Genomic DNA, 12,011 nt, shown 5'->3' with positions numbered 1-12,011 from the left:
GGTTCGGTCCCGATAAGGCCGGGCACACCTGGCCGCCAGAACCTTGGGTGCAAGCAGTGGGTGCCCCCTCCGCTTGTACCAAACCAGATCACACACCTTTATTATCCTCAAAATGTAACAAACGGGGTAAGAAATCCCTCCCTCCCGCCCCGCCCCCCACCCCCACCTCCGCAGTCCAAGGGAAGCGTTTAAAAAGCCCCGCAATCAGGCCAGGAGTCCGCGGGTGGGGCCCGGGACGCCGGGCGCCCTCTATACGGCTGTAGTCCTCCCGAACAAGGGGATGGAGACCGGCAGGCGCCAAGCTCCGTGCTCCAGTGGCTCTCGGCTGCTGAGCTCTGAGTCGGTCCAGCTGGGGAAGACCCGACGGCTGCGGTCCGCCTGCAGGCAGAGCGCAGGGCAGGGCGGCGCGGGCCGCGGGGCACTGGGCAGGTGCAGCGCCGACGTGTAGCCCCGGTCCAGGAAGAGCGGCTTGTAGCTGGGCGGCGGCTGCTCCTGTTTCTCCGCGCTGTCGCGGCGGCTCAGAAAGGGCGTGACAATCTTCCGATACAGGCCGCGCGTGTCCGTGAGCACCTCGCTGTAGGGCGGCGGCGGCTCGGCCATCAGCACCGCCTCTTCGTAGCACGGTGGCTTGGACGTGTCCGATTCCGCTGCGAAGTGGGAAGCGGTCCGAGGACGTGAGGCTCTCCGTCCTCAGCCTCCCGCAGAGGCCTTGGCCAGCCGCCAACCCCAGACCCAGCCCGCTCCCTCCTCCTAGCTTCTCAAGGAGGCTGTCCTGTGGAAGCCCCGCGGGTAAGCAGCGAGCCCGCCCCCTGACGAGGCCTCGCCCACCCTAGTGACCCAGGCTGCCCTCTGGTGGAGGTCGGTACTTACCTTGGCGCGGGTAGCTCCACGGCCGCGGCGGTACTGATAGGTGCTGCGGCGGTGGGTGCGGAAGCGCGTGGTGGTGTGCGTGCGGGTGCGCGTGCGGCTGCGCGGGCCCGTGGTGCAGCATCGGGTGCACGTGCACGTGCTGGTGGGCGTGCGCCGGCGCCTCGAGACGGCCGCGGTGAGGTGGTGGCGGGGGCGCCAGGCCGGGGGGGCTCCCGGCCTGGCTGCCCTCGAGCTCAAGGGGCTCCAGCTCAAGCGCGCGCAGATTCTGCTCACGCAGCCGCTCCTCCTGGCGCCGTTTGAGGCGGCGGCGCAGGAAGCTGCAGAAGCAGCAGAGTAGGACGATGAGACCCCAGATGAGCCAGAAACCGGCAAAGCACGTGAGGAACGTGTAGGTGCCCTGGGACATAACCATGGCGGCGGCGCGGGCGGCGGGTCCTCGGCTGTTTCACTGGACAATGGGCTCCTCGACGTGGCCCCGGGCCCGCGCCAAGCTCCCAGATACCTCCAGCGTCACTCGGGGACCCGCGGCCGGGGGCTGCCCGCAGCTGGGTTCAAGTCGTGCGCGCGCACGCAGGGGGCAGCAGCAGCGGCGCCCGCTCCTTCCCATGGCGCCGACAGGCACGCTGGCGGGCCTCACCCGGGGCCGCGCGGGACCTGTGGGACAGACACAGGGCGCGGTGAAGGCGTGCTGTAGCCCCGGACGACTTCCCTGCCCGCGCCGGTGCCCTGCGCAATCCCGGGGAAGCCTCCTCTACGGAACCTCCGCACTCCGCGGGGGCCCGGTGACGTCACCTGGATGACGTCACGCTCAGAGGTTTCCCCCGTAGGGCTTTCCCGTATCTGAGACCCGGCCGCCGCCGCCTCCCAGCCGAGGTGACTCCAGGCAGGCCAGCAGGGGGCGCGCGAATGCCAGGTTCGACCTCAGTGCGAACGGAGATTCGCCATCCGCATCCCCGGGGTGCAGGGTACCCCAGCTCCGAAAGGGCTCGAGAGGCCCATAGGCAGACTCCCAGGGCGCCGAAGGGGAGACATGGCGCAGTTGTTTTGCGGCGGAGAAAAGGTGGTCCACCTCCTAGGCCCCACAAGCAGCCCGCCGGTGCCCAGCTTCAGCCCTATGCATACACACCTGGCAGCCCCTGGCGCCCTAGGCCTTGTATCCGCTCCCAACCCTGGATGTCCAAAGCGTGTAACATTCCGGACCGCACCGCGGCTTCCTGCTTGTCTCAGCTCTTGTAGGGGGCGATCGGGCGGGTGGTTCCCGCGGCTACTGCGTGCTACCAGCCTTTGTCTGAGCCCAACGCGCCGCCGAGCGTGGGCCGTTCCCTCTTTTCCTTTACTCTAGGCGCCTCCGCTCGCTGAATCCCAGCTCCGTCTCCGCTTCCTCAGCCTCCTACCCATGCGCAGCCCCACTTGGCCCTGCCCTTCTAGCTCCAGGCCGCCATGTCTCTTCCCCCAATTCCTTTCCCTCTCTGCAGAGGGTAGGAAAATTAGCTCAAGTAATCGGTACCACCTGGTTCCACATCACTCCAGACGGGCACCTCTAGTTCCATTTCCTCTTCACAGCCAGGGTTGAGAGGGGAACCTTGCATCCTAAGAGGTACGTAGGAGGGAGCCCTAACTGAGGAGGGACAGGCGACTGTTCACCACCCCCTCAGAACAGGAATGACCCCTTCCTGACTGCCTTATACCCAGGGGCTTTCACATACAACCCTTTGGGGTAACAAATTATTCCTGTTTTACAGATTTTACACAATTAGCTGTGTGGATGGCAGTTGACGGTTCCATAATTTGAACCCAAGCCTGGCCACAAAACCCTAGCCTGGGGTGGGAAAGTGCTGCTGCTTGAGCTACTTTGTGGGTCTCTTCCAGGAGCCCCATGGACCCCCCATCCTCAGCATGCCCAACCAAGGCACACATGCATTCAGCTCTGGGGGCCACAGTGAGCCTGAGCCCCAAGCTGGGGACCCCACATTAAGTTGACTTAGACTGGTCTGAGAGCAAGTTGGGGGGAAGCCAGGCCACACAGGCCACCCCACACTTCTCCCCCAGATGGCTCCTTTCTGACTCCGTGACTGCTTTGTGCCATGTGCCATTGGTGCCCGTGCCAGTCCCTTTCTCCTGGGCCTGTGTTCCAGAACACACAATGGCAGGAACAATAGCTCCACCCGCCCCCTCGACAACCCCACCATGAGGCTGCCATGGTGACGCAGCCCAGATAAAAACACGATGCTGCCAGTCACTGGGAGTTAATTAAATCTGTTATTCTCCTTTTCCTGAGCCCACAGGAATTTTCAGGAGTGCTCTGAGGAAGCTGGCCCTAACTAGGGGGCTCCTTGGCCTGCAAAGTAGGAACAGCTCTGGGTCAGGAAAGCACTTCTGGGGCTGGAGGTGATGGAGTTTAGCGGAATTAGAAATAAAAATACCTGCCAAGGATTGTCTACTGTGTGAAGCCTCATTCTAGGCCCCTTCCATGCAGAGTAATCTAATGCAATCTTCAACACCACCTTCTCACTGGGGGTCATGCCCATTTGATGGATGAGACAGTCTTAGAGAAGGAAGTGACTTGCCCTGGGTCACACAGCTAATAAGGGGAAGAGCTAGGATTTAGCCTGAGTGTGAATCCAAAGTCTGTGTTGAAACACTTTCCCCTAAGTGATGAGTGAGATGTAAATAAATGCACGTGAGCACTCAGTACAGGAGATTTGGCAGTCGTGGGGACACTGGCCAGGCTGGCCAGCCTGTAGCCAAAACGCGCCTTCCTACTCCTTCCCACCAAAACTTGGTGCTTCTGGCAACCAGTCCTCAGCCCAACAGTGGGAAAGGCTACAGGGTGAAGGAGAGATGGAATGGCAGCTCTAGGGTTAACAAGGAACAAAGGACAGGGACTGTGCCCTGAGGGGTCCAGCTCAGCTCGCTGGGCATTAGGAGGATTGGGACAGGCCACACCCAAGACCCACTGGGTGCCACTGTCGCCTCTCAGCCTGTCTCATCTATCAAATGGGCATGACCCCCAGTGAGAAGGCAGTGTTGAAGATCACATAAGATTCTGTGCGGAAGGGGCCCAGAACAAGGCCTGACACACAGTAGACAAGCCTTGGTGGGTATTTTTATTTCTAATTTAGCTAAACTCCAGCTGAGAGGCAGGAACTATTGCTGAATTTTACAGACTTGGCCTCTGTGGGTCTGAGAGAGGAAGTCTGCTTAAGGTCTCACAGCTGAGCTGGCCCTCTGACCCCCACACAGGGCTGGTCCATAGGAGTTGCTCAGTAATATCTCATCTAATCCACAGTAGTTGCCCAATATATAAATGTCAAGGAATTAATTCAGGCTTTTCCAAGTGCTCTTCCTGACCAAGCCAAGCTTCTCAAAGCCTTTCCAAAGGGCTGTTCCTTTATCCCTTCACACCTGTGCATGCTCCTGTCCGGGTCTGGGGCGCCCTTCAAACTCATTGCTCACAGCCACTCACCTTCCCCATCCCCTTCAGACGCATGCCTGGTCCCTAGTAAATACCAACTCCAACTGTGTGCTGGGAGCGGAGCCTTTGGCCAGACTCATCCTTAAGTCTGCCGTTTTATGATTTGTTTTCTGTTTGTTTCCTTATTCTCTTTTCTTACCTTTTTGCGGGTTATTTGGACGTTTTTCAGGATTCCATCTTGGTTTATTTGTGGAGTTTGTGAGTATATCACTTTGTAGGGTTTTCTTAGGCCACACACTCACTGGGAGCACAGCAGGGGATGGGAGTGAGAGCTGGAGGGTGACATGTTGTCTCAGTTTCCTCGTCAGTGGCCGTGGAGAAGAGTGAGCTAATCCATACAAAGGGCTTGGAGATGCCCAACAAACATGAGCACTGCTGTCCACAGTTTCAGAGCTGGGGGTGCAGAGGTGTGTGCCCACGGGCTGGATGCCACAGAGAGTTCTCAGTCACCCTATAAACTAGGTGAGCATTCTGCCCATTTGACAGATGAGAACACTTGGCTCAGAGAGATTAAATGACCCCCAAGGTCACACAGATCTCTTACTCTAGGGCCTGGTGCACTGCTGTGGGCACCTCCCACATTACTCCTCTGTATGGAGAACCCCGGCCCCCTAACCTTAGACCCCAAAGATCTGCTGCTGGCTCTTTTATCTCAGCAAAGGGCCCACCGTTTTCACCATCTGCCAAATCCTGTTGTTTTTAACCCTCAGTATAGTGTGTCTTCATCTGTCCACTTCCTTTTGTCCCCCCACCGCAGCTGGCTGGGTCAGGTCACTGTCATCTCTCACCTGGGCCCCCATTACCGTGCTTGCCACCACTCTCTCTACTTCCACGCTGTGCTTCTGCCTGGCCTGCCACTCTCCACACTGTCCATTTCCCCCTGGCCTGCTCCTGAACCCAGCTGCTACACAGCCTCGCTGCTCTCGCCCCAGCGCGTGCTCCTCAGCCTCACCTGTTACCTCCCTGGACGTGTCAGCCTCCAGCTACCTCACCCTGCAGGGCTGGATGAGAAGTCCAACGATATCAATCACAGTGTTCTGTAGTGGCCTGTGTCCAACACGAGGGCTGCATCTGCCTTGATCATCTGGCATACGGTAGCTCAAAAACCACTTGTTGAAGGAGTAACTGGAGGTGTCCAGTTACCTGTTTGGTCTTTTAGCTGTCTGACAAGGAATACCTCAAGAGCTAGGTCTGCATCTAGTTCATTCCTGGGAAATGTTGGCCATTCACCAAAATGTCACTGAGAAAGCAGCTCTCAGCCCTCACAGGGAGGTTTGTAAGCAAGCTGAGGATGCATACGTCTATGTGAATAAAAGGAAAAGTCTACGTGGAGATGTGTACCAGGGGCTCTGGAGTGGAAAGAAGGAATCCCAGGCAACAGGGGCTCTGGGTCACAAGGGGAAGCCGTGGATGGACACCAGAGTTGCTGGTCAAGTGAAGGAATAGGCATTCAGGCCGGGGGACAGAGGAGAGAAGGAGGAGAGTATGGTGTGTGGAATGAGGGTGGGGTAGGAAAGGTGACCGCTCACCTGTCCTGCGTGCCCTGCACGTGCCAAGCCCCCTGCTAACCTCTCTAGATTCATTACCTCAGCGAGGAGGGAGCTGCTGCCATCCCCACTCTACAGGCAGGGAGCTGGGGCCAGTACAGGCCCACATAGCCTGTGGGCTTATGAAATCCAGGGGACTGTAAAGCCCACTGTCCTGGCAGGAAGGCCATTTTAGGGAGGCATTGGTGACATTTTTACACTCCTCCCACACCAAGACAAATGAACTGAAACCAGAGAGAGATGATGGCAACTGTCCCAGCTGCCACAGTCGGCCAGGCGCGGAGCTGGCCAGAACCTCATTTCCAGCGAGGCCAAGGTACTGGCTTGACACCCTCACCTGCAGGCAGCATCTCTGTGATCCAACCTCAGCACAATGCCAGGAACCCAGGGCTTGCGAAACTGCAAACAGGACAACAGAGATTGGGGCCCTAGTGGGTTGGTGTCTACTGTACTCAGATCTGCCCCTCCAAGGGAGTTGGCCACACCTCGGGGGTTGTGGGGGGGGGGAGTGGAGGTGATTGTACCCTCTTTTGAGGGGCAGCCTGGTGAACACGCAGAGCACTGAGCAGGGAGCCCTGGGTTCAAATCCTGCTTATACCCTGCCCAGGCTGTGTAATCCCATCCCAGCTATTCCCACGCCTGAGCTGAAGTTTCTTCACCTGTATGACAGAGATGATGAGACCTGCCTGGCAGTGCCAAGGTAGGAGCAGAACTGATGGGGGATGTGAAAATACACCAGCATATACAGCTGCACTTGACAAACCAAATGCCAGCACCTTGCAGCCTCAAGAGGCTCAACTGTGGAAACTGGCCCATGGAACTACATCTACACAAGCCTGGAGATGGTCTAGCAAAAATTGCCATCACTTTCCCTTGGACTAGAGATCTCAGCCTTGTGACTCTCAGCCTTGACACAGTTCATGGACATGTTTTGTTGGCCCATAATCATTTTTTAAAAATATGATTAGTTGCCAAGATTTAAAAACCAGGAGATTTTACATACATTTCTGGGTCAACTTGAAAACTGGACAACCTTGTCATACCAAGTCCACATTCTCAGATGGTGACACAGACTGCAGCTGATTAGTGCCCTAGTCCACCTGGGCCTTGGAGGCATTTGGGTTTCTAACCCCTGAGCTAGACTGAGCACCCACAGGGGCCAGCGATGCATGGGCCCATCATTGCTAAATTCCTTCTGCTACAGCCAGGGCTGCAAGCTGACCAGGCCACAGAGCCCACAAACCAAGGAATAGGGCCTTGGGGGTTTCCCAGGGGACTGAGGTAGCCCTCACTGCTCAGCTTCCCTCAGAGAGAGAAAATGGAAGGAGGGAGGAAAGGAGGCAACCCAGCCATAGCACGGTCCTACAGAGCATCTGGGGGCAAGAATCTGGCTGATTTTGCTGGAAGAAGGAAAGGTGTGCCAAGGCCTAAAAGACATAGGGAATTTCCTCACTGGAGGAATGCAGAAGAAGGTTAAGAATGCTCCTCTAGAAGGCTCTACAGTTCTTTTCTGCCTGGCTCACAAGAGATAGTATGTAGCAATACCATAGCAAAGAGGCGCCATGCCAGCAGAGAAACCTGCACTGGAAACCTAGCTCCACCACTTATTAGTTGTGCAACCTTGGGCAAGTCATTTTACCTCCCTGAGCCTTGGAGTCATCATCTCTAAAATGGGGATAATAAACTTACCTTGCACAATGTTGTAAGGACTAGGAGATCATGGATGCAGAGTGCTCAGCACAGGTCTCACACAGCAGGAACAGAATGAAAGGAGCCTGTGAGTAATTCCAAAGGCACTCCTGCCTGTGGGAGACTCAGGCCTGACTTAGGATACCACCCATCTAAGGGCATCTATGTCAAGGCCTCACATGCCCAGGTAATGGTCACCTCTGGTACCCAGGAGACCTCCCTGGATGGGAAAGGAAACCCAAGGGTGGTTGTGGTCACTGGGATGTTGGGTCCAAGGCCTGCGGTTGGGGCTGGCATCTGCTGAGTCAGGCCCGGGAGAGATGGCAGGAGGGCCATTTCTCTCCCCCAGCAAGCTATCCACTGAGGGGAGGTTGGGAGGGGAGCCAGAGGTCATTTCCTCTGACTCAGCGGCCATTCTCTCAGAGGAGCTCCCCTGGAAGATAGGACATCTCCATGTGGCGCTGGCCTGCCTGCCGGCCAACCTGCATGCCACCCAGCACAGTCTGGGCTTTGTGCTCAGACAAGAAAGGGACACTTGTGATCCAGACAGGGGGTCGGGTGCTTCTATTTGGCCTGGGATTCAGCTTCCCTGGGTCAGCAGTGTCCTTTCCTCTGCTACTGCCCACGCTCCTTCCACCCCTTCCCGGAGAATGGTGGCTTGAGAAGAGGAGCAGAGACCCACCGCGGGCCCAAGCCACGGTTTGGCACATGCTCTGGCCGTGAGGAGGAGGGATGCGAGCGTCTTTCATCTCCCCTGGTAGGGACCATCACCTTTGGGGCACCCAACTCGGGTCAGGCCATTTCGCTGGCGGGTGGTGGTGGTGGTGGGGTTTGGGTTTGGGATGACGGGCACAGACCCCGGACCCATGCCTCCTCCTCCCGTGGCTGGCCCGCCCCCACGTTTGCTGCCACCCCAGGAGCCCTGCTGCGACGACTGCAGCCACGTGGGAGCCAGCTCCTGCCCACGGGGCCGCTCGCCCCCCACCCCCACCCTCGACGGCTGTGGAGGCAGGAACACCCAGACGGGCCAGAGGGTCGAAGTTCCCCCCACCGCGAGAGGGAGAGTCCCCCGGGGCTTCGGCCCCTCGTGGGGGCGGGGATAGGGGGTCGCCGCCCTGCAGCCGCGTTGCCGGGGAGCGCAACCCGGTTGCTGTGGCAACCGTTTCCAAGCGAACCGGCGGCGGCTTGCGCCCTGCTCCCGCTTCTTGGCTCACTGGCGCCTTCCCTCTCTCTCCCTGCCTCCCTCCCTTCCTCCGGTGTGGGCTGGGGGAGGGGCCGGCCAGGGCGAGGGTCCGGGGCGGCGACCCGGGGCCAGGGCGCGGAGCCGCCCGCGGGGAGGGGCTTAGCCCCGGGATCATCTTCCGCCCGCGCTTCGGACCCGACCGGCCCGCCACCGCGGTACTCACGGGCCCAGGCATCCTCCTCGAGCTCGTCCTCCTGGCTCGGGGCGAGCGGCACGGGCCCCGCGGACAGAGCCCGCGACCCGGGGGAGGCGGCGGCGGCCCCAGGGAACGGACTGTGGCAGCGAAGGCGGCTCCGAGAGCTGGGCTGGAGCCGCGGGGCGCGCGCACGGGCGCGTACACGGCGCGTACCGAGCCCGGCGTGCGCGCGCGCGGCCGCCGGCAGAGGGCCCCCACCCCCAGTCAGTCGCCGCCGAGGATGCTGTCCCGGGAGCGAAAGGCTGAGGACCCGGCACCCACCTGCCGCACCGAGACTCGGCAGGCAGGGCGGCGAGTTCACCCTGCACAGGGAATGCCCACGCCACGCCGCACAGCTCCTGGCAACAGGCTGTCCGGACCCGGCAGACGCTAGCAGACCCGGTGCACACCGTCGTCGGCTGAGCACACAGGATGCTCAGCCAAGGAGCTGAGATGGAGAACGAACCTACCTACCTACCTACCTCCACCCGGAGAACGCACACATGTCCAGGCCCTGGCCACATCCTGACGGGCACCGCACACACGCAGTGGGCAGGGGCTGGAGCAGGCAGGCACCCCAATGTGGCTCCAACTCACAAATACATAGCCCACTCCCAACTCACGGCCCTTCCCACTGTGTTCCCAGCACACACTATCACATGTCTAGTAAGAAGTAGCACAGGGAAAACCTAGTGCTGGATCCATAGCCCTGGCTTTCATGGACCCTGCTCATCCCCAGGGAACAGAGGTGAGCTCTAGTGAGGGCCCCGCTACCTAGGCTGAGTCTGAACCTGACTGTCCATCAGCCTCTTAATTGGGTTCTTTGTTTCCAGTCCAAATTCTCCACCATGCTTAGGGTGGTCTTCTAAAACATCCTCCACCATCATGTTGGCTGGGGCATTTTGAGTTCCAAGTGACAGAACCTCAAAACAAATAGGCTTGAGCTCAAAGGCATTTGGCACATGTAACTGCGAAGTCCAGGGGTAGATTTTAGCTGTGATCACAATTGTGTTCCAGCAATGGAATGAGGCATTTATCTGTTCTCTCCACTCGGTTCTCTTCTGTTTGCATTATTTTCAAGCAAATTTGCCGCCAAATGGTGGCGAGGATGACCCCATAGCTGTAGGCACAAGTCACCCATCCCCGGAGGAACTGAGAACCCCAATTCTTCCCCAACAGTTCTAGCAACCCCCTAGGTTCTTTTTGGATTCATTTTGGCCAAGTGCCCATAGGTGATCCAATCGAGGTATGGGGGAAGGGATATGTGTTCAGCCACCCAGTATGTTACCTTTTCTTTGAGCACCCTGATTTCATTGGGGGACTCATTTCACCCCATTAGTTGCCCCCGATGTACAGTGGGCAGGTTCCCAGCCTGGTCATTTGGATTCCTTGGATCTGGAGCTCAGTGGTGCAGAGACATAAACATGGCTGTAGCATATTGCTTCTGGAGGTTGTGCCTTGATGAGCTGCCTCAGTTCTGATTCTTCCCCACTCAGCTCCTCCATATCTTTTTTTTTTAATTAATTAACTTTTGGCTGCATTGGGTCATCGTTGCTGCGCGCGGGCTTTTCTCTAGTTGAGGCGAGCGTGGGCTACTCTTCATTGTGGTGCATGAACTTCTCATTGTGGTGGCTTCTCTTGCTGCGGAGCATGGGCTCTAGGCTCACGGGCTTCAGTAATTGTGGCACGCGGGCTCAGTAGTTGTAGCTTGCGGGCTCTAGAGCACAGGCTCAGTTGCTCTGCGGCATGTGGGATGTTCCCAGACCAGGGCTGGAATCCGTGTTTCCTGCATTGGTAGGCGGATTCTTAACCACTGCACCACCAGGGAAGCCCCTCCATATCCCTTTAACACTTTCTAAGTTAGCTATAGGACAGCTCTGTCACTTGCAACCAAAGATTCCTAACAGCCCAACCTGGGTCACATGCTCTGGGTGTATGTGTATGCAGGGGGTGCAAGCCCAGTCTCATATAAACCAAAAGGACTGAGGGGAGTCTACCCAAAGGAAACATGGGGTGCTTTTGTACATGCTAGGAAGACACCCTGACACAACCACCTACAACCCTTTAGGACTGCCCCACCCTCCAGATGAGACCCCGCATCTTAACACAGCTTTCAAAGCCCAGGATGGCAGAGTCTCGCTGACCTCCGCTCCAGCCACTACCCCACGTTCAGCCATCCTAAACCACTAGAGGCGCTAGACCATCCGTCTCCTCCCCTGGGAACATCTGATTCTGTATCCTGGAGGGTACCACTTGACACCTTTGTGGCAAGGGGCCTCCCCTGTTTGGTGTTGGCCCCCAGTCCCAGCATCATCTCTGCTACAGTGCTGATCACACTGGGTCCCACTGTCCCCACGTCTGCTTGCCTACCAGACAGAGCTCGAAGCTGGCAGGGGCCTCATTTCCATCTGGGTCCCCCAGCTCTTACCATAGGGCTGGATGGAGGAGGTGAACTTGGGCAAGGCTTATTAAGAAGTGAATTCTGGGAGTTTTCTCTGCCAAGCATCCACTGTGGTAAGAACTTTAGGGTGGGTTGAACCCTAACCAAGAAGTTCCTACCTAGCCTAAGGGGAGTCTGGTGGGAGGTCTGGACCCACCCGGCTACCTGGCACTCATTTACCCTCGCACACCTGCCCAGAGCTGGGCTGTGGCTTCTGCACACTAATACCTATCTCCCCCCACCACCCACAAGAAAGCCTGGAGCACCTCAGGCCCCAACCTCTCACCTCCAGCTTCTTCATCTTCAGCTGGCTTCCTCTCCAAACTGCAATGGCCGCTCACCAGCTGGAAGACCTAGGTAAGGCCCTCTCCCTACCCCATTTCCCTCAAGTCAATAGAAGCAGCGGTGTGCACTCCACATACCAACAGCTAGGCCGCCACCAGAGGCCCCTTCAAAGTTGGTACTTGGAACCTTGACTTGTCCTTAAGATAGCCATCAGCCTGACCCCCAGCACCCACATACCCCCAACAGGCAAGAGTCCTGCCAGTGACCCAGGGGCTCAAGGGGGTGAC

At 58.0% G+C, this 12,011-nt stretch overlaps 1 protein-coding gene across 7 annotated transcripts; it reads right to left on the bottom strand.

Moving 5' to 3' along the window:
- Positions 1 to 73: 73 nt before the first annotated feature.
- On the bottom strand, positions 74 to 10,594 carry PRR7 (proline rich 7, synaptic). Of its 7 annotated transcripts, none has more exons than XM_027098229.1 (4): positions 8,988 to 10,594; positions 3,294 to 6,291; positions 871 to 1,524; positions 74 to 647 (listed from the first exon to the last, which is right to left on the bottom strand). In XM_027098229.1, the coding sequence occupies exons 3-4, from the start codon at positions 1,280 to 1,282 to the stop codon at positions 250 to 252; spliced, it is 810 nt and encodes a 269-aa protein (XP_026954030.1). In that variant the 5' UTR covers positions 1,283 to 1,524; positions 3,294 to 6,291; positions 8,988 to 10,594; the 3' UTR covers positions 74 to 249. The 7 variants fall into 7 exon arrangements, with proteins under 7 accessions (XP_026954030.1, XP_026954032.1, XP_026954033.1 ...); XM_027098231.1 differs by having other exon boundaries at positions 4,485 to 6,291; XM_027098232.1 differs by having other exon boundaries at positions 6,230 to 6,291.
- Positions 10,595 to 12,011: the final 1,417 nt, after the last annotated feature.

This window comes from Aethalodelphis obliquidens, unplaced genomic scaffold, assembly GCF_003676395.1.
Source record: "Aethalodelphis obliquidens isolate GAN/ISIS:26980383/991018 unplaced genomic scaffold, ASM367639v1 scaffold121, whole genome shotgun sequence".
Lineage (NCBI taxonomy): Eukaryota > Metazoa > Chordata > Mammalia > Artiodactyla > Delphinidae > Aethalodelphis > Aethalodelphis obliquidens.
This window is presented reverse-complemented; position numbering and strand designations above follow the sequence as displayed.

What these genes read in the sequence shown, in the direction of transcription:
- PRR7 (XM_027098229.1), bottom strand. Translation starts at nt 1,282, where the DNA reads ATGGTTATGTCCCAGGGCACCTACACGTTCCTCACGTGCTTTGCCGGT. An exon ending in GTGGAGCTACCCGCGCCAAG is followed by an intron (nt 648 to 870) that starts GTAAGTACCGAC and finishes CCCACTTCGCAG; the next exon opens with CGGAATCGGACACGTCCAAG.